The 21,471-nt window shown below is 37.3% G+C and overlaps 1 protein-coding gene across 1 annotated transcript in view; it reads left to right on the top strand.

Annotated features, from left to right (window-relative positions):
• Positions 1-20,584, top strand: part of MTRR (5-methyltetrahydrofolate-homocysteine methyltransferase reductase) — a 34,659-nt gene extending 14,075 nt beyond the window's left edge. The window contains exons 7-15 of the mRNA XM_074387339.1: positions 2,256-2,409; positions 3,163-3,251; positions 5,517-5,697; positions 7,793-7,835; positions 8,851-9,037; positions 11,828-11,946; positions 12,946-13,038; positions 13,147-13,329; positions 14,087-20,584. Of these exons, the coding sequence (XP_074243440.1) occupies positions 2,256-2,409; positions 3,163-3,251; positions 5,517-5,697; positions 7,793-7,835; positions 8,851-9,037; positions 11,828-11,946; positions 12,946-13,038; positions 13,147-13,329; positions 14,087-14,231 (1,194 nt within the window). The 3' untranslated portion in view covers positions 14,232-20,584. The remainder of the gene's footprint in view (positions 1-2,255; positions 2,410-3,162; positions 3,252-5,516; positions 5,698-7,792; positions 7,836-8,850; positions 9,038-11,827; positions 11,947-12,945; positions 13,039-13,146; positions 13,330-14,086) is intronic.
• Positions 20,585-21,471: the final 887 nt, after the last annotated feature.

The following is a 21,471-nucleotide window of genomic DNA, read 5'->3' as shown; positions in this document are numbered from 1 at the left end:
TCAATAAGCCATGAAAGAATAATGGGATCAGAACAGCATTTTATATATGCGAAGTCCAGGAAAGGAAGCTGTTCGCCTAAGGTCAGCCACATAATTAGAAATAGAGCCTAAGGCCAAGTGAGGTGGCTCTCCCTGTAATCCCAAGCACTTTGGGAGGCCGAAGGCAGTCACTTGAGCCCAGGAGCTCTAGATCAGCCAGGATAGCATGGCAAGACCTTGTCTCTACAAAAAAATACAATGGTAGCTGGGCATGGTGGCATGCACCTGTAGTCCCAGCTACTTGGGAGGCTGAGGTGGGAGGATTGCTTGAGCCTGGGAGGTCGAGGCTATAGTGGGTTGTGATTATGCCACTGTACTCCAGCGTGAGTGACAGAATGAGTCCCTGTCTCAGTTTTTTAAAAAAAGAAAAGAAAAATAGAACCTAGACAGTCAGATTAGGGTTAATTCCTCAGAGCAGTGGTTCTGATTTCTTTGAGAATCCAGAAAAAAATTATGGACTCTCCTGAAAAATAATTACACTTGTCCTTCAGTATCTTCGAAGGATTTGTTCCAGGACCTCTTTCAGATACCAAAATCCTCAAAGCTCAAGTCCCTTGTGTGAAATGTTACGGTATTTGTATATACTCTGTGTACATCCTCCCTTACACTTTCAGTTGTCTCTGGATTACTTACAGTCTGACACAATGTAAGTAGTTGCTATACTGTGTTTTAAATTTTACATAGTTTTTATTGTTATTTTTTACTGTTTTTTTCCTCCCAAATATTTTCTATCCAAGGTTGGGTGAGTCTGAGGATTGGGAACCTAAGGATATGGAGGGCCAACTGTACTATGGAAACATTTGCATACAGTTTTAGTGTGAGATGTGCCTTCGTGTGCCCCGTCCATGGGCCCCCTTCCCACTCTCCACACCCTGCTGTTAAGAAACTGATTGATAATCCTAAAACTAGTGCTTGAGTACCTCTTCAAAGATACTTAGTTCAGACCCTTTATTTTATGAAAGTCTTGAGAGGTAAGCCGGGTGCGGTGGCTCAAGCCTATAATCCCAGCACTTTGGGAGGCCAAGGCGGGTGGATCACGAGGTCGAGAGATTGAGACCATCCTGGTCAACATGGTGAAAACCCGTCTCTACTAAAAATACAAAAAATTAGCTGGGCATGGTGGCACGTGCCTGTAATCCCAGCTACTCAGGAGGGTGAGGCAGGAGAATTGCTTGAACCCAGGAGGCGGAGGTTGCGGTGAGCCGAGATCGCGCCATTGCACTCCAGCCTGGGTAACAAGAACGAAACTCCGTCCCCCGCCACCAAAAAAAAAAAAAAGTCTTGAGAGGTTAAATGGTTTTGTTTTTTGTTTTTTTGTTTTTTTTTTTTCTTCAGAAAAGCAGGGACACATTAAGGCTGTCTGTGTAGATTTAATTGAACTTCCTAACAGAAAAAAATCAATGTGTCAAAAATAGATGGTTTTGCATCCATAAGTATTAATACTATGTAGACTAAAATATTTTTTATTCTGGTATTTTACATTTTTGTCATAAAGAGGCAAGGGTTGGTCTGTGCCTAGTCTGGTCTGTCTGTCTTGCCAGTAAGAAATGTGAGCTTGTGTCGTGAGAGGCTCCTTCCCAGGGCTGAAGCCTGCGTCTGCGTCGCCCTGAGGCTTGGAGGCAATGGGCCTGGGAATAGACTTGACTTGGGAAGTGGCAGCTTTTCCAGCCCACATTTGCTTACAACCAATATCAAGCCAGGTGGTGTCATGTTTTATACTTCAGGAAAGAAGATCTTTTCCTATCCCCTAAAGGAAAAGGGGAAAGTAAGGAGAAGAAAATTGAAAGCCAAACATTTGATCATAATTAGTTTCATTCAGTCATAATGTATGTTTTTGTGTGTGTGCGCATGTATATTTTTGTAAGATGGATTTTTATATTTACATGGGTTATTGAAAACACCATAGGCCCTTAGTTTGTGAGAACGAGGAACGTCTGACTTCCATTCATTAAGTATGCAATGATAAAAGGCAAAACACTGGATAACTACCAGATTTCTTTTTAATAGTACTTGCTAATAATGAAAGTACATTCATTTGGTTAGTTGGGCTTATTTGTTAAAACAGTGTTTTTTTTTTGGAATTAGAATTATTTTGTTTCTGAGTTCATATATCAAACTCATAATATAATGTAAACTATATTTTTGTTACCCTACAGCTTAAAGTATGTAACACATAATGGAATTGTTGGGTTTTTTTCATTTTGGTTCTTCTCTAGAAAACAGATTTTTCCTATCAGCCTGGAGATGCCTTCAGCGTGATATGTCCTAACAGTGATTTTGAGGTACAAAGCCTACTCCAAAGACTGCAGCTTGAAGACAAAAGAGAGCACTGTGTCCTTTTGAAAGTAAAGGCAGACACAAAGAAGAAAGGTACAGCCCTCATGCTGTGACGTCTGGGTGTTGTGGGCCAGAGGACTGGAGCTTATGGTGAGAGTGTGCCTCTAAAGATCAGTGTCCTGTGTGGTGGCCGCCCAGATGGCTGGGGCTCAGCTGTGAGTCAGGGTCCAGGAGCACAGGTGTGCACTGGTATTGCTGGTTTCTTAACTTTTATGTTAATTACACTGAATACAAAGATAACGGATGTTGTGATTATTGGACATTTGTGGACGTGGACGTGAAAAGTGAGTGTAAATGCAGATTTTGAGAAGCACTGGGTCAGGTTCTTTTATAAAATTTTCCTATTATGTTTACTTCTCATAGTATATTTCTTACTGCTTATTTATTATATAAAATAATTGCTTTGTCCATAATTGAGAAGTTATTTTTCAAAATATAAATATATTAGTTATTTGCTTAGAATCTTGACCCTCAATGTTTTTTTGAGAATAATGCTAATGGAACTCTGCTGCCATTTTAGCTTTTTGTTCCTTAATTTTCAGTAATTTTCCTTTTCTTCTATTTGACCTATCTTGAATTTATATTATTTTTATCTTTTTTGTAAGGTAGAGTTTTTTTTTACTATATTCATTTCGGGAAATTTTTTTGGCTGAATAAACATTGCCACAATTGTATTGCACTTTGATGTGCTGTAAAGTATTACGGTAATTGTGTTTTGGGGAGTGTAAAACATTTTATTCTTTATCTTCTATGTCATGGACCCCTTTCCTGTCTTTACCTGAAAAGGAGCTGCCTTACCCCAGCATATACCTGCAAGATGTTCTCTCCAGTTCATTTTTACCTGGTGTCTTGAAATACGAGCAATTCCTAAAAAGGTATTTTTTTCTGTCTTCTTCAGGTAACTATTTTGAAATATGGTTATTAGCTTTGTTTAGGATTGATTGAATAAATCTATAATCTGCCCTTTGCAGTGTTAAAAAAAGGATCTTCGTAGCATGTTTTTAATATTAGTTCCCAAGGGTGTGTGCTATCATAACTGTCATATACAAATCTTTTTATGTTGTATTTGCATTAAAATTTTTGTTTTCTATTAAAATGAGATTGTTTAAATAGGGCTTTTTCTTAGTCTTATTTTTACTAGTCATTAACTGTAGCACATTCCACAGTGATGGAGGTGACTGCGGTTGACCTTGGGTTACCCAGCTACACATCGCTGCTGCTTCTTTAACTGGTGACAGAAAGCTAATGAGAGCTTAGGATTCTCCCCACCAGCACTTGCCACTTGCTACAGTTGTTAAGATCTCCTTTGTGTAATACTACATAACTGTTTATTGCTGTAACAGAATGCTTCGGGAGAAGTGGACGGGCTTTTGTAGGTAAGAATCAATTTTTACATGAACTTGGAGGTAGAACAGTCCACTAGATGTCAGTATTGTACCAGAAACTCTTTTTTAAAACTACTAGTAAACTGATTTCTTCTAACCAGTTCCCTGAAGTGGCTATTGGTGGATAAAATTTTTCACTTGTGCCTTGCCACACTTGTATTGTTATGAGCATAAGAGTGTTGTAATTAGACCATCATCTCCCCAGTGTGATTTTGTGTCATTTATTAATATGTTTATTGTATTTCTAGTCTTTGGGTGAGTAAACTGCTTTAGAGAGCGGCTCAACTCTCTCTAAATACACATAGGCAAACATAATTTTTTTTCCATCTTCCTTTCCTGGTAATCAGCTAGAGATGTAATTTGAGTAAATTTAGAATTAATTTACTTTGATGAGAGCTTACTGATTAAGTCACAATTTTGGTTCAGCTCTGCTTTAAAATTTGTGTAAAGTGTGTGTGTGTGTGTGTGTGTGTGTGTGTCTTTTTTCTTTTCTTCTTTTTTTTTTTTTTAAATAGTAGCTCATTGGAAAAATTCTGGATGTAGAAATAAATAACCCAGGAAACCAAAGTATTTTATAATCAAACTCTCAGAGTTGACACTTGAATTTTGTTTTCCGGAGGAAAAAAATGGGGGCCTGTATTACATGTGTTGTTCTATAACTTGCCCTTTTTATTTAACAAATCAAGTATCTGTATATTTCAGGATGGAAAGAGTTTCAGTGGTTGCTATGGATATGCCGTAATTTGTTGACGTAATTATGGACAATCGAGTCATTTTTGCTTTTTCACTATTAAGAAAGTGAGGCAAACATTCTTGTACTGTATTAATCTTTGCACACTTACTTGAAATATATTTGTAAAACAAAAATTCCTTGGAGTAGAATTGCTGTTCTAAAAATATTTATGGTTTAAGTTGTAGTAATGTTTGTCAGGTTTGTCAGCTTGTTCTCCAAAAATAGTGCAGTATTTCCTGTTTTAGTACCCTAAAGTTTTTGTTGTTCTAGAGTGAATAAAGCAAGAATTTTAAACTGTCACTGTTTTAGCTTTTAATATAGGAGATTGTATTAGCTTTAGAATTTACAAAGTGTTATTGGTAGATTTTTTATTATCTTGCCATAGGTCTATGCAGAGATTTGGGGTGTGCATTCAGCAGCCTTTCCTGAGTCCTTATTTTTGTTCAGCATTGAGTTTGGCACTTGGAGGAACACGTGTCATTTGTTAGTGTCTAGGTGTTTTAGACAGATTCTTCAGCCAAGCCTTTGGAAACCTGTGACTCCTTTGGGAACAGTGATTTTGTCCGCCTGTTAAGGCAGCCCGGGACACAATTATCTGAGCCAAGAATTTACAGTAGCAATACCCATTAGCATTTCACGTAACATTTGATGCAGATAATTACTGAAGTGCTTTGTTCCTAAAGAGCCCTTGGGAAATAAGCTATGTATGCATGTAATTAATAGCTTGTAATTGCATTGAAATAAAACGTTTTTATTAGCAAGTTTGATGTTTTGTCCAGGAGTCTGGACTTTGAGAATTGGAATTCAGAATTTTATTATTTTTATTTATTGTGGAATTTTTCTAACAGGTTAACATAAAAGCAAATGGTAAATTAAATTCCTTCCTCCTGACAACAGCTCCTAGTGGCTTCCTCATTTTTTCTTGGGTAATTGGGTACATCCCCAGGCAGACACTTAACTGAATATTCTAATAGCTCTGCCCACAGAGTGTGTCATGATTTAAGGTGGCCTCCTTTTTGTAGGCATTTTTGCGAGCCCTTGTGGACTATACCAGTGACGGCGCTGAAAAGCGCAGGCTACAGGAGCTGTGCAGTAAGCAAGGGGCAGCCGATTATAACCGCTTTGTGCGCGACGCCGGTGCCTGCCTGTTGGATCTCCTCCTCACTTTCCCTTCTTGCCAGCCACCGCTCAGTCTCTTGCTCGGTGAGTAGTCACTTTCACAGGCACCGTGGTGGCTGTTCTTGCACTGATAGGTGAACCACCTTTCTGCAGTAAAGAAAATGTGCTGCTCTTATCTTACGCTTTGTGCTCTGTGCATAGTGAGAATACATCTAAACGAATGGTGGTGATTGGTAAGTAAACATCGTAGGGCGCTGTGACATCTGTGCCGCCTTCTAGAAGTCACAGAATTCCCCTTCCAAACTTCTGATTTCCTCTTTTGTCTTCCAGCAGTGTCACTGTCGTTTTTTCTCCTAATATAGTCAGTTGTAATTCTCTTTTTTGGCTCAGAATTGACCATCTTTTTTAACTTAACTGTTTTTTTTCAGAAAGGTTGTTTAGCTAAATGTCTAAAAGTGAGCTTTTCGTTAAAAAGTTATCTTTTTCAAAGATAAGGAACATCATATTTAATTGATAGACGTTGATGCAGTCTGTGCTCTGTATGCAGAAATGGCCCCATCTGAGCAAGTCCAGATCAAGGGTCCTTCAGGAGCAAAAGGGGACTGTGTCATACCAGTACAAGTTGGCATACTCAGGGTACTGCCAGGCAGAGAACCATCACATTTCAGATAAAAGGTAACCCCCGTTTTTTTTTTGCCCAGACTGACTCTTCTAGTTCTCATACTCCAACAGAAAAGATGTCAGCATTGTCCCTGAGTAGTCAGTGTCACGGGGCCTTTCTGCCTCTCAGGAAAGGATTGAAAATGCTTGCTAGGGGCAAAGACTAAGAGTTTTGTAGGACTTTGAAGCCTTTATTACCTTCCTGTGCTTGTAATTTTATAATCTTTCCCATAGTGATAAGTAGTCATGCCTTAACATTTGCATTTGTCTTTGGTGACACCAAATTATGTATTGTCCTTTTTACTGTTAGGCCAGCAAGATCCTTTTTTATACCCAGTACTATTATAGGCACCCTCCTTTGCAATCCAGTCTCTGATTTTTCCTCCTTTTTCTTAGTGTTCTTTCCACGTAGGACCTCTCCAAAATGGTAAGACTGTGTTGCTGAGTGAGGCTGCTCTTCTCGCCATCCTGTCCTCAGGCTGGCCCTCTCTCCCTCTTCAGTGAAGTTTCCGAGAACTGTCAGCAGGATTAGGATGATAGAACACAGGGTGGGAAGTTCTAAGTAGTATTGGAAAGTTCTCTTAACATATGCTAATTCAGTTCAATTATTTTTGTAGATTTTTTTTTGTTACCTTTTAGAATGTTTATAACAATACCACTTATTACATAGTTGTATAAAAAAATTGAAGTCATTGGGATTTATAAAGAATTATATTATTTTCTAATTTCTTCAAGAAAAATTAAAATATTTAAAGTTTAATATTAAGTCAAACACCCTACTAAACCTTATTTTGATGTTTATTGAAACTCTAAGCCATTATAGATTTTTTTCAAATTTTCAATTAAGTAACTGCTAAAAGTAAAACATACCAAAACATAAACATTTTAAAGTTTATTGGTGGACAGTTAGATATTTAAATATAGATTCCTTAACCTGCTTTTGAAAGAATACCTGTGTATTTTGAAATCACTGAATGTTTTGATAATTTTTTAAAAACCAAACAAACACTTTAATTATATAAATGTAAGATGGAAAATATTTCAAGCCTAACTCTTTCAGTAATTCTTAAAAGAGTAGCCTTTAATGTTTTCGGGACCATCACTTTATTTTAAATCTGAAAACTGGACACCTTCCTGTAGAAAACTGCACAAACCAAATAAGGGCTTGCTGAGTTCCCCACCTCCGAAACCTACTCATGGACCCGTTACTAGGAGCCTTAGCTTTAAAAAAATCTACCATATGAGTAGAAATCCTGATTTAAGAATAAGGAAATGCATCATTTCTGTTTTTTAACTTGAGGAATTGAAGGAAAAAAATAGTAATATTTTACTTGAACACATATAGTTTATACATGCTCTTAAATAGGATTTAAAACTAGGACATGTTTTGTTTTGAGTGTTCTAAATAAGACATGGATAAATTTAGGCCTTTGGATTATTACTATTTTTTTTTTATCTTTTAGGTAAGGTTATGTTCAGTAGTAGTGAACTAATAGCTGCTGCTTTTATTTTTTTCTAGAACATCTTCCTAAACTCCAACCCAGACCATATTCATGTGCAAGGTACTAATATTTATTCACATAATATTAAGCATCATTTCTCTAAAATCTTAGGGCACTCAGGCTTCCAAATCCTTAGTTTACTGATTTATTCAGTGAAAGCTTACCTGATTTATGGAAGACAGTACCAGGCATAATGAAGCAGAAGAAGAATCACAGAGCTCCTGTCCTCTGGGACTTCATAGATTTTACCATCTTGGGTGGCTCCCCACGGTCCAGCACTGTGTTTCCCCACTAAGGAGAGTCTCAGGCTCCTGCACATGCTTCTCTGTTGATGTGCTTAGCCACCTTCACTGAGTGGCTGTGGAAGGGAGGGGAGACAGAAAAGTTCCACTGTAAAACATTTGATGAGCACTGGCTTACAGGATTCGCCCTCCAGCCTTTGTTTCATTGCAAAGCCTCTACCATTTTCCCATCTGGCTCTCTGTTTTACCTTTCAGTAATAATACAAGTAGGTGCACTATTCTTTTGGTTGAAAAAGGAATTAAGAATGAATTTGAGATCTTTCGCATTATTTACCCTGTAATGTGAAAAGAAATATGTTCTTGTAGGAATGTCTTTTAAAGATGTTTTTACTTTGAATTTTTAGTTTTCTCTGTTCTGGGTGTATACTTCAGTTACTTTCAAGTTTTATCATCTTACCAGTAGATAATATATGGATATTTGTTAGAATTTATTCCTATTCCTTCACCTGGTAAAAATTTTATAATAAATACTGAGTGAATGAATCTTTTACATGAAGATTGTTAGAACATACTAGTTTTTATAAATCTTATCTAGTCCTAGTGCAAGCAAATAAAATTGGAAACTTTCTTGAATGATAGCACAAAATGTGAGAGTATGAGGGTTGGGGGCAGATTTTATTTACATAATAATGACTTTCCTCTATGAGGATTTGGAAGGTAGATTAGAGCCTGTAAGGAAATATTTCTAAATTGAGTAAAAAAAAGGTTTAGTTTGACCCATATGTGTAGTAGTACTGATACCAAGTTCAAAACTTGTCTGTGTATCTTTGCAGCTCAAGTTTATTTCACCCAGGGAAGCTTCATTTTGTCTTCAACATTGTGGAATTTCTGTCTACTGCCACAGCAGAGGTTGTGCGGAAGGGAGTGTGTACAGGCTGGCTGGCCTCGTTGGTTGCCTCAGTTCTTCAGCCAGACACACATGCGTCCCATGAAGACAGCAGGCAAGTCCTGGCTCCTAAGGTACTAGCACCTTAACTTCAGCATTGTGAACTCATACTCTTTGTTTGATTAGAAAAACCAGTGTTACCTCGCCCACATCTTTCATTACTATCATAAGAAAATGTATGCTGTTCTTGAATTTTAAAATCCCTATTGGAAGAGCAGAAAACTGTTTACTTCCATGTACTCTTTAATTAGTGTGTGTATTTTTTGAATGTGTAAAGCATGAATTTTATGTAGTACGGTCTCTGCTTGTCCTGTTCGTGGAAAAGATGACCTTTTCTGTAGATATTTTTGGAAACTGGCCAAGGGAAGAGTGGAGAAGAGTCCAGCAAGTATTTAAGGGGGTGATTAGAGACAGTCTCATTTTATGTTGAAGCTGTATCCTGCCTCTCAAATAAGTAGTACTACATTAGGAGTCTGATGGCAACTAAAGATTAATTTTATGTTGTCCAGTTTTGCCTAGAAGGATTCCCGCATCCCTGTTTCTCTCCTTTTTTATCTGTGGTGTATGATATCTGAATTTGTGCTATTACTGAGAAGACATTATGGTGGTAAATACTTTTACAGCACCTAGGAGTAAAGGGCTATGTGATTTTCTGAACAGATTATAGACACATTTACACTGGGACTTAGTGTCACCTTTTTATGTTTTGATACAGCACTCACAGAATTTCAAGACCACGTGTATAGGGAACAATTTAAAGTTGTACCTTCTTGCCCAGAAGAATGGTTGAAATAAAGCAACATTTCAGGCTTTATCATAAAGTCCTCTTTCTTCATGGTAATGAAGAAATCAGTGATTGATTTGGAGTGTTGTCTTAGGACCAGTTTGGTTTTTTAAAGTTATTAGAATTGAAAGGTTCCTGGGATATACTTGAGAGGTTAAGGGATGATTGCTGCTTGAAATTACCCTTTAGCTTGATATTTTTCAACTCTGTGGCCTGGAACAGAGAAATAATTTACTGTGTTCATTAAACATCGTATATTCATTATACATCAAAATATTAGGAACCTTACAGAAGCTGTTTCTTTTTTGAGAAGAAGTATTATAGTACTGATATAAAAGTATATGACACTTGGTGATTGTATAAAGATAGCAGAAGATCTTCAGAACGTTAAAAACAATGTGTGTTTTTCATGTATCATAAACACTAAGCATGGGTGCCTTTCACCTGCTCCATCTTTCCTGCCTCCCTCTTTTCCTCCTTCCTTCCCCATTTTAACAGATTTTTATTGACTATCTAATCTGTATGCACTAGAAGTACAGATATCAAGAATATAGTTTAAAACCATCTGAAATTGCCTGTGTTTAGTAGTGCCGTGATGTATTACAAATTATAGGAAATGTAGACCTTTGCAAGACCTATCACACGCCCTGCCCTACTGTGGCAGATAGTACTCACAGATTAACCCTGCCGCTGATGTTCAGCCTGGCTGTGTGCATCTGCCACATCTTAGCTGGAGCACTAACCCTGCTGGCGTGGCATAGCTTGGCTCTCTTCCTCTTCCTGTCTGCCGTGATGCTCTCTCCACATAGACCCCAAGTGAAGCAGCACCACAGCCAGCCCGCAGCCTTCGAGGAAGAAAGCCCCAGAACCTAGAAATTGTGCTGTTGTCTCAGGATCTTTGCACATGTTTTTTCATTTCTGCCAGAGCATGCTCTGGCATGGCTAACTCACTTGATTTAGATCGTGGTCAAAGGTCTCATGGTAGACATGGGCCTTCTTTGACATTGGTGTTTGAATGAGCAGCTCACTGCCCACACTCGTCATTTCCTTACCCTCTGTAATTTTGCTTACTAAGACATTAGGAAGTCATTACCTATCATTCTGTGGATATACATGATAATGCGTGTGTGTATTTTCTTTTCCTCCCACTAGAATGTAAGTTCCATAAAGACAGGAGTGTTGTTTTGTTCATTTCTGCATCCCTAATGCCTGTCACAGTGAATACTTTCAGTAAATCTCTTAAGTAAATGAAGCAAATAAGGCTAATGTAATGTTAATTAGTTTCATTCCCAAGTAAGAGCAGTAATGAGACACAGCTCTGCCATTCCTTCATTTAAAAAGTATGGTGTTCAAGCTCTTATTACTTCCTACAGTTGTCCTTGAGTTAACAGTTAAAATGTATACGTTATAATACCATGCAAGGTGAAGGGGAGTCCTGTCATTCTTAAACCTTGTATCACTCAGTATGACTTTTGCATATAACAGTGAAACTGGAATTTTTTAACAAAATCTTTTTGTTAAAGATTTTATTTAGTTATAACAAAGATAATCCTTGGTAATAATTGGACCCAGAATAGCAAATACAACACCGTTATGCGGAATATTTGGAGCAGCCCCTTAATTTCTTTTTAAGGTGACTGATTTATTTAAAAACTTTCAACCTCATTGTGATACTAATCTTTATTGGCCTTCATCTACAAACATGAAGAATCATATCTTCACATTTGGAGTACATCTCTCCATAATATATACTATTGGTTGCCCTCTAGAAAGCAGATCTTACCCATGGACCAGGAAACCTGATTTGATTAATACCTATTTAGTGTTCTACCTAAAGACATGATACCTGTCATTTTTTAAAGCATTTTTTTATTTGAATAGAAAAGAAAAATTTGCAAGACAAATTTCTTTCTGTAGTGACAAATGTTCTCATGGTTTCAATAATATCAGATGCTGCTATTTAGTGATGTTTCTTTGATGGGAATTTGCCCTTTCTGATTTATTTAGCAAAGATCATCTTGGTTATATACTCTTGCCTCAGTTTTCTTTCATGCTTACCACATTTGGTTTAATATTTCAGATCTCCATCTGTCCTCGAACAACAAATTCTTTCCACTTGCCAAATGACCCGTCAATCCCCATCATAATGGTGGGCCCAGGAACTGGCATAGCCCCGTTTATTGGGTTCCTACAACATAGGTATGTTCTTTTTTTGGCTAATGGGAAAATGCATTCCTGAGTAGCCTTTTTGTTGTTGTGTTCATTTAGTCATATAGGATAATTGGACTTTGACCGTAAAATTTTTATTTAAAAAATTATTATTCCATGTGTGATAACATAATTTGTCACTATGGCAAAAGTAAACACAATGTAGAGGTTTTGCTTTGTCCTAGAACTCCCTTTTTTCCTGTGGCACTTTGAGTTTTTATTTTTTCAGCTATACTGTGGTTTATAGCATATATAGTTGGGAACAAATGTTGGGCATACCTTCATACTGTGATAATATACACAGCTGTTGCATCTATCCTTTAATTGGATAAAACTGGTAGTGACAGATCCAATTATAGTAAAAGTTTCAACATTAAACTCAAACATCAGTAAGTTCCAACGGAATATTAATAAGTGTAACTTTATATCAGAAGTATTTGATATGAAATAAGTAAATAAAATCATACTTCCATTTATGTTTGTGAAGTAATCAGCAACTACTGTTCCTCAGATAGTAGAGTCCTGTCCTTCAGACAGTTACTTTGTTTCATTTTAATTTTCTCCTTAAGGAAGCAAAAGCATAGTCACAGATGTCTCTCTCATCCCTGTGTTCATCATTTCATAGACACTTTGTACATTCTGTCCAGCCCTGTGCCACTTTTCCATGTTAAGAATTTATTTATTCATTAAATTGCTATTAACATTATTGAATGTAGAACTCCCTCTGGATTTCACAGTGTGATACTTTGAATTGTCCTCATTTCATGTGTGTCTTATGTAGCCACTTCTCCACACACTTGCCTAGCGTGATATCTGCTGGAGTGGCCATGACAGCCTGTGGAGAGTAAAATGTGAATTAAATGACTGAATGTTCAACTGCAGAGATGTATTTTACAAATGTGTCCGAGTTTGTCGGCGGTAGTTCCTAATGAAAGAGATTGGTTTTACATATTTCTTATATCACACACCTAAACTTCTTTTTCCACTTAGAGAGAAACTCCAAGAACAACACCCTGATGGAAATTTTGGAGCAATGTGGTTGTTTTTTGGCTGCCGACATAAGGATAGGGATTATCTATTCAGGTACTGAACAGTTCCAGTATTGTACTCAACCACTGAGTGTACAGTTTTAATTCTCAGACTTTTTCAACTTGACAACTCTTTAGTGATCTGTTACATATTATATTTCAGAAAAGAACTCAGACATTTCCTTAAGCATGGGATCTTAACTCATCTAAAGGTTTCCTTCTCACGAGATGCTCCTGTTGGGGAGGAGGAAGCCCCAGCAAAGTATGTGCAAGACAACATCCAGCTTCATGGCAAGCAGGTGGCGAGAGTCCTCCTCCATGAGAATGGCTGTATTTACGTGTGTGGGTGAGTAGTCATCGTGCTGCCCAGGTTGGGTAGGAGAGGGCCACTGGTGATGTCTGTAGAAGAAACAAAGGACTGAGAAGCCAGTAATCTAGATATGCAGGGAAAGACGTAATTCTTAAGTATATGACTAGACATAGAAGTTTTGAAATGATTTCAACATATTTAATAGCCCAGAAGTTGTTATTATCAGGGAAATAGTGGTGAAAGTTAATGCTTGCATTGTACACTCTTGGTACCATTTTACGTACCTGTTTCTAGCCCTGAAGAATTAAGATATAGAAGCACTTCAAAAGGACCTGGCACTTACTAACTCCTCAGTAAAGGTGTCTGTTTCTAACTCTATGTGTATAAAAACCTAGAAGCATGCGAGAGATCTGGTTCCCTTCGGGAGTATGAGTCCACTGTGTGCCTTGAGAGTGGAGGGCAGGAGGGGTAAGCCAGCAGGTGAGCAGGAGCGAGGTGGGGCCTCAGATGCTTCCCTGACACTAGGACATCCCTGGCCTGCTCTGAGGACCCAGAGCCTGTGGAGGATTGGGAGATGTGGAACCATGTGGTCAGCTCTGCCTCTTAGAGCAGGCAACATAGACGAAGGCCTGGGCTGGGCATGAGTGAGGCTGGGAGGTCTGTGTGAGACCTTCTGAGAAGAGGGAGGGAAGAACTGTGGTGGTAGAGTCAAAGGAAATGAGACTTGTGAATTAAGGAGGATTTGGTAAAAATTCCTGTTTGTAAACAATAATCTTATTACTTCCTTTTCTAGAGATGCTAAGAATATGGCCAAGGATGTAAATGATGCCCTTGTGGAAATAATAAGCAAAGAGGTTGGAGGTGACAGACTAGAAGCGATGAAAACCCTGGCCACTTTAAAAGAAGAAAAACGCTATCTTCAGGATATTTGGTCATAGAACCAGAAATTTAAAGAAGAGAATTAAGCTTTTTTGACTGGAAGTACTAAAAGTTGTTGGTTTTATCAGTGCTAAGACACTGAATGTTCAAAAGAAAATTTTCTTTTAACATTTTTTGGAGGAGATGGAGTGGGGATTGAATCATTTAGCAATATAACAACACTTACTGATTTGATTTAATTTACCTCCCTCTATGCCCTTCTTTTTTTTGAGACGGAGTTTCGCTCTTATTACCCAGGCTGGAGTGCAATGGTACGATCTCAGCTCACCGCAACCTCCGCCTCCTGGGTTCAGGCAATTCTCCTGCCTCATCCTCCTCAGTAGCTTTGATTACAGGCACGCACCACCATGCCCAGCTAATTTTTTGTATTTTTAGTAGAGATGGGGTTTCACCATGTTGACCAGGATGGTCTCAATCTCTTGACCTCGTGATCCACCTGCCTCGGCCTCCCAAAGTGCTGGGATTACAGGCGTGAGCCACCGCGCCCGGCCCCTCTATGCCCTTCTTATCTGTGACCTTCCCCAAACTGCCCTGTTGCCTGTGAGCTCTCCTGAGCTGAGAGGCAGCCTTCACTTCCCATCAGCGCCTCCTTTGCTTCCCAGAGAACTTCACAGACTGTCCTGATATGCGGAGGCTTCCTGAAGTAGGGAGATTCACTGAGTAGCTAATTTTTGTGAACTTACAGTGCCAACATTTTAAAAAAATATATAAAAATTATTTATTTTTATATGATGTTTATCCATAAAGAAGTCTCATTAATATACTTAAACTATACATGTAGAGTATATCTGTTACATGTTTATGTAATTATCAAATGGTTATTTATTATCCAAGCTATATTTCTGATAAATATTTTAGGATAGTCTCTTACAAAAGAATTTATTTTTATGATGCTAGAAATATGAAATGTGTTTTAAAATTTCACTCTGGCATATGATTTATCTATCATTGCTACTTTTTTTTATATTACAGTTTCAGAATTTGGGGATGTTTGCATTTAATTTACAGGTACCAGTATGCACGTATTTTAGTAAACAGATACAACCTTGTTCTTCTCTCATCTTTTATTTCTGCTTCTCGGCACATTTTTTAGTTTTCCCACATTATTTATCTCCATACCACTCAAGCTGTGTCCTGGGCCTGAAACACTGACTTTAGTTACTATCCTTGTATTTTTAGATTCCCAGTGTCTAATTCTCTTAAAATTTGCCTAAACAAAACAAAATATAAAGGGTTATGATTATTTTTTCACTGATTTAGTATATATTGTATTTTTATTTGATAGCTTGGCATTAAAAAAATATATTTGTTGAAGTCTTGTAATCCTTTTGAGAAATAAAGATCTGAAAGAAATGGCATCTTAAAATTTGGTAAGTTTTTGTGGCTATTTAATCTCATATTTTATTTTCATTGTGTATTTTTTAATAGAAACCAATCTAAAAATAAGGGATAGGAAAATATACTAAGCAAATACTATGTAACATACATAATTCTATGTCTAGGTTGTATGTTGCAGCCAAGATACACTTAAGATGAAATCATTAAAAGAGACAGCAAAAATAAGATAAAACAAGCAAGAACTTGTGTCTATATGCCAATACTATCTATAATTACATGACCCCAAATTTTTATCTATAAAAAGAAACTGACAAATAGTCATAAATTAGTGTTGGAAACTGCCCTAAACCAGTTTTGTTTATACACAACATCCAGGTTTTTTCTAGATAACTGCTAGGTAAGTTTTAGGTGAGCGTCATTCAGCTGTTCCCTGCAGCCTTACCAGCTAGTGATAGTGAAAATAGATATCATTATAAATGCTGCTGTGCATACAAACATTTATTAAACATACGTTTATTAGTAATCAGGCACCAAACAGTTCTAACAACCTAGTTGCTAAGCTTAATGAAGTTCCAGCTTACTCTTATAGGCACTCCACCACCTCCTGCAGGAGGAGTTTACTCAAGGTTGAGGAAACAACCACCTTGTGACTACTCTAGGGGCAAGATTTTGTTATCATGAACCATCTTCTAACCTGGTGATGGGAGGTGCTATTTTACAGGTAAGCCTGAGGCACCACCTAGAGCCTTGCTAGATAAAGTCTGTTAAAGATATAAGGGTAGGGAGTAGTCTCAATTCTGTCCTGATTCCCTGTCTTGAATACCACTGGTGTTAGCAGTGAGGGACCTTTTCTAACTTGTTATTCTAACAAGCCACTATTGCACTCATTATTTTCAGTGACCAGTCTTCATGCTGATCAGTGATAAAATTAAAGAGCTTGTAGTAGGCAGTTCTGCAGTGTGACTTTTCTGATTAGAATACTCACTGTACCTAGAGGGTTCCTTTCTGTGATTCAGACTTAACAGTGTTTGTAGATTATTCTAAAGTGAGTTACACTGTTATACTGAAACAATCATCCTATGTAGTCATAAGCTCTCAGATAAAAAATAAAAGGAATTTGGATTTCACAGCAAACTATATAATGTATATGCTACACCTGACAAACTGGGCAGCCATGTTGATTTCAAATACACTTGAACCATTTTAAAACTGACCATGGACTAAGCCATAAAGGAAAACTCAATAAATTACATAAAATAAAGCATTGTTCACTGACTCTAATGTAATAAAAAAAAAACTGCAAAACCCACAGCAGCCACAATGAAAAATTTTCAACACATGCAGATGATTCGTAGCTTAAATTATTAAATGTACACATGGAATTCAGGTGAATTGAAAGGGGAGGATTCAATCATCTGTTTCACAAAGTACTGTGCACCCAGTGACTAAAATAGTTAAAACACCTTTGTTCTCAGGAATCTTTACATTATGCTGAGGAGAGACAAAAAATAATAAATTGGTAAATTGCATGGGGTCTGAGAAGGTGATAAAGGCCATGGAGGATGACAAGTCAGAGTAAAGGGGATGTGTGGCCTGCAGTCTTGGAGGGTTGGGGTGACTTTATAGTCAGGGAGTCTCTGAAGGTAGACTTGAAAAAGACAAGGACCAGCCATCATGAGTAACTTTTGTGAAGGGAAAAGTCAGAACAAAGGCCCTGAGATAGAATGGTTGCAGGAAATGTGTCTTAATACAGACCCCAAGAGAGAGTTGGATCCCGCACAAGAAAGAATTCGGAGTCCATAGAGTAAGGTGAAAAATAAGTTTATTAGAGAAGTAAAGAATGGCGACTCTATAAAGCAACCTGAAGAACTGCTGAATATGACTTTTTGGTTATTTCTTGATAATATGCTAGGGCAGATTATTCATGAGTTTTCCCAAGAAGTGGTGGAGATTTCCGCACAACTGAGGGTTCCTCCCCATTTTAGACCATATAGGATAACATCTGGATGTTGCCATGGCATTTGTAAGCTGTCATGGTGCTGCTAATCCATTATAATTAGCATGTAATGGGCAGTAAGGACTACCAGAGGTCGGTTATTGCCATCTTGATTTTGGAAGGTTTTGGCTGGTTTATTTCCAGTATCCTGTTTTATCAGCAGGGTCTTTGCCACTTGTATCTTGTGATACCAGTCCTGCTGACCTCCTGTCAGACTGTGATTAAGAATGCCTAACTTCCTGGGAATGCAGCCCAGCAGTCCTCAGCCTCATTTTACCCAGCCTCTACTCAAGATAGAGTCACTCTAGTTCAAATGCCTGTGACAGAGCTGCCAGTCAAGTTAGAACAGCAAGGAGGGCATTGGATATTGAACAGAGTGACAAAGGGTAATAATAATAAGTGATGACTATAGAAGAGAAGTGGGGAGGTCTGATAATGGTTTCAGACAATTGTAGGACATTGGCTTTTACTCTAAATGAACAGAAAGCCATTTGGTCAGAGTGTTAACAGTAGAAGGTATTTGAGTTACCAGCAACCTCGGTTCTTGCCTTCTCTGAAGAAAGAATTCAGCTGACGGACATAAGGCAGAAAAAGACTGAGGCAAGTTTCAGAGCAGGAGTGGAAGTTTATTTAAAAGGCTTTAGAGCAGGGAAGAAAGAAGACTATGCTTGGAAGAGACTCAATCTGGCATCAAGGTCAAGTGCCCTGTTTAACAGTGATGTTCGGACTTACAGGCTGGCCCTTTTCCCGTGATTCTTCCCATAGGGTGGGCTGCCCGCACATGCAGTGCCCCTCTTATCCTGGAGAAGTGAGCACCCACAGTGTTTAGGAAGCTATACACAAGCCTATCTGAGGCTTTTTTCCATTTTCCTGTGGAGTGCCCTGAAGGTCAGTCTCTGCAATTTTGTCATTTAATGCGCATGCCCAGGAAGTGGCTTCTTCCTAGTGTCTGTATTCAATCACCACTTTAATGCAGCAGGTGCAGACCATCAGGAAATGGCCTCTCCCTGGCACTGGCTGCCAGTTTATCACTTTTAGAGAGGCATTGTGATCATGCCTGAACTCAACATTCCTAGTGGGTGGGAGAGCCCTCTTCTGCCCTGCTCATGCCTGACTACGTGTAACAGGAGGAGTAACATGACCTAGCTTGCATTCTAAAGGAAATTATTGTGGTTGTGGTTGAAGCAGGCAACCACAAAAGATCAGATTATCAAATCAGACATGTGAGTCAGAAATGTTAACCATCATCAAGCTTGACTAATAGCAAAGGTACAAGTAATTTTCTAGGACTGCCTGTCCCATTCCCCTAGTTCTTCTTTGCTGCAGCAGGCTCTTCCTAACAGATTTACCACGTGATGCCTACATTGCTTATGGGATATCACTTATTTAAAAAGGAGCTATGTCGGTCAAGAATGTCTGTATTTTATACCAAATATTGTCTGCATTATATGCCAAAATTTAGACAGCTGATAGAAAATTTTCTGGACAGCTATGTCCCATAAATCTGTATCTGACATTATTTACAGTTAGCACTCTATGCAAACCAAGTACATGTTGTTGAAAGCATGCAGTAATTATGTTATATATAATTCTACTAAACAATTCAAGTGAAAGATTGTTAAGCAAACCTACCAATATGTTGTTGAGAAGACACACATTTTAAGATTAAGAAAGTTTGCAAATTTGGAAAAGGATATACCATGCAAACAAGAATGTAGATGTAGTTATCACAGAAAGGAACAAAATATTTCCCTGAGGTTGGGAGTTCGAGACCAGCCTGATCAACATGGTGAAACCACACCCCTACTAAAAGTAAAAAATGAGCCGAGCGTGGTGATGAATGCCTGTAATCCCAGCTACTTGGTAGGTTGAGGAAGCAGAATTGCTTGAACTAAAAATCTATTTTAAGTTCACACAAAGCAATAGTAATAGAGATATAAAAGCAATGGTACTAGACACAAAGCAATACTACTACAGATATTTTTCACAGTGACTGTAAGTCAATTGAAGACATGCAAATTCTATGTATGCAGTTAATAACAAAGCTTCAAAATACATAAAGCAGAAGTTGTCAGTACTAAAAGGAGAAAAAGGCAAACCTAAATTAAAATGGAAATTTAACATACCACTATTAGTAGCAGAAAGGAAAAGCAGATAAAATGCTATGGAAGCCTTCAAAATCATTTTAATAATATAATTAGCCAGTTGAACCTAATTGACATACAACTCCAAAGCCAACAAATTCAGAATAGAAATTATCTTACAGTTTATACTGAATAATCACCAGTATAGACCAACTTTCAAAAAGATAGATTGCAACTGTACAGTGTAATTCTGAGAATTAAACCAGAAGTCAGTAACTAAATGAAACTAAGAATAATCACCAAATATTTAGAAAAGAAGCAATACACAGAACAATTTTCTGTGAGTCAAAGGAAAATCACAAGGGAAATTAGAGAATATTTTGATGAAGAATAAAAGGAGATACCAAAATTTGAATGATGCAGCTAGAGCAGTGCTTGAAGGGAAATTTATGGATGTACATGCTTATATCATAAAATTTTAAAAGCTTAAAAGTCTGTGATCAAAGATCCCATCTTGGGAAGCTAGAAAAGGACCAGCAAATTAAGCACCAGGGATAGAGAAGTATATAAAGATGAAAGAAGAATCCAGTGAAATAGAAAAAACAAAAAATACAATAGAGAAAACCAGCAAAACAAAAGTTGGTTAAGATTAATACAATTGTTATACTCCTAGCAAAAAATAAAGCAGAAAAAAAAAACGGCCTATTTCCAATATCAGGAATGAAATAAGAAACATTATGACACATCCTGCAGACTTATTAAAAATCAGGAGAAAACATAATCAACATTCTTATGTCAGTGATTTGAAAATGTAGATGAATTGGACAAATTCTCTGAAAAATTCACCTTACCAAAACTGATAGACAAAACAGGAAAACAATACTTTTAATTTTGTTGCCTTTGTAAAAAATGAAATGACTATAAATGCATAAATTCTTCCAATCCACAAGCATGGGCTGTCTAATATCCTTTTATATTTTTGTCTCTGCTTCAATTACTTTCATCAGTGTTCCATAGTTTTCTTTGTATAAATCTTTCATGTCTTTAAACTGATTTCTAGATATTTTATCCTCTTCATAGCTATTGTAAATGGAATTGCTTTCCTGATTTCTTTCTCATATTGCTTTCTTTTGGCTTGTGTAAATACTACTAATTTTTGTATGCTGATACTGTGTCTTGCAACTTTACACTAAATTTATTAGTTCTAACAGTTTTTTGGTTGAATTTAAGTTATTTTACATATAAGATTATGTTATCTGCAAATAAGACTAATCTGACTTCTTTATTTTCAATTTGTTAGCCCTGTATTTTTTTTAATTGCCTAATTTCTGTGGTCAGAACTTCCAGTATTATGTCAAATAGAAGTGGTGAAAGTGAGCATACTTGTCTTGTCTTAGAGAAAATTTTTTTTTTTTTTTTTTTTCCCGATTGAGTATGTTTTCTGTGGGTTTGTCATAAATGGCCTTTATTATTTTGAGGTATGTTTCTTCTATACCCACTTTGTTGAAAATTTTTTTCATAAAGGGATGATGAATTATATTGAATACTTTTTACTGTCTTTGGAGAGGATTATATGTTTTTTGTTCTTGCTTCTGTTAATGGGATGTATTGCATTTATTAATTTGCAAATGTTGAGCCTTGGGTTGCATATGTTGTATCCTTGGGTTGAATCCCACCTGATCATAAAGAATGATCTTTTTTAATGTGTTCGTGAATTTGGTTTACTAGTATTTTGTTGAAGATTGTTGTATCTATGTTGTATTAGTCTGTTTTCATACCTTATACTGGCTAATTTATAATGAAAAATGTTTAATTGACTCA

Source organism: Saimiri boliviensis, chromosome 1, assembly GCF_048565385.1.
Source record: "Saimiri boliviensis isolate mSaiBol1 chromosome 1, mSaiBol1.pri, whole genome shotgun sequence".
In the NCBI taxonomy this organism is placed as follows: Eukaryota; Metazoa; Chordata; class Mammalia; order Primates; family Cebidae; genus Saimiri; species Saimiri boliviensis.
This window is presented reverse-complemented; position numbering and strand designations above follow the sequence as displayed.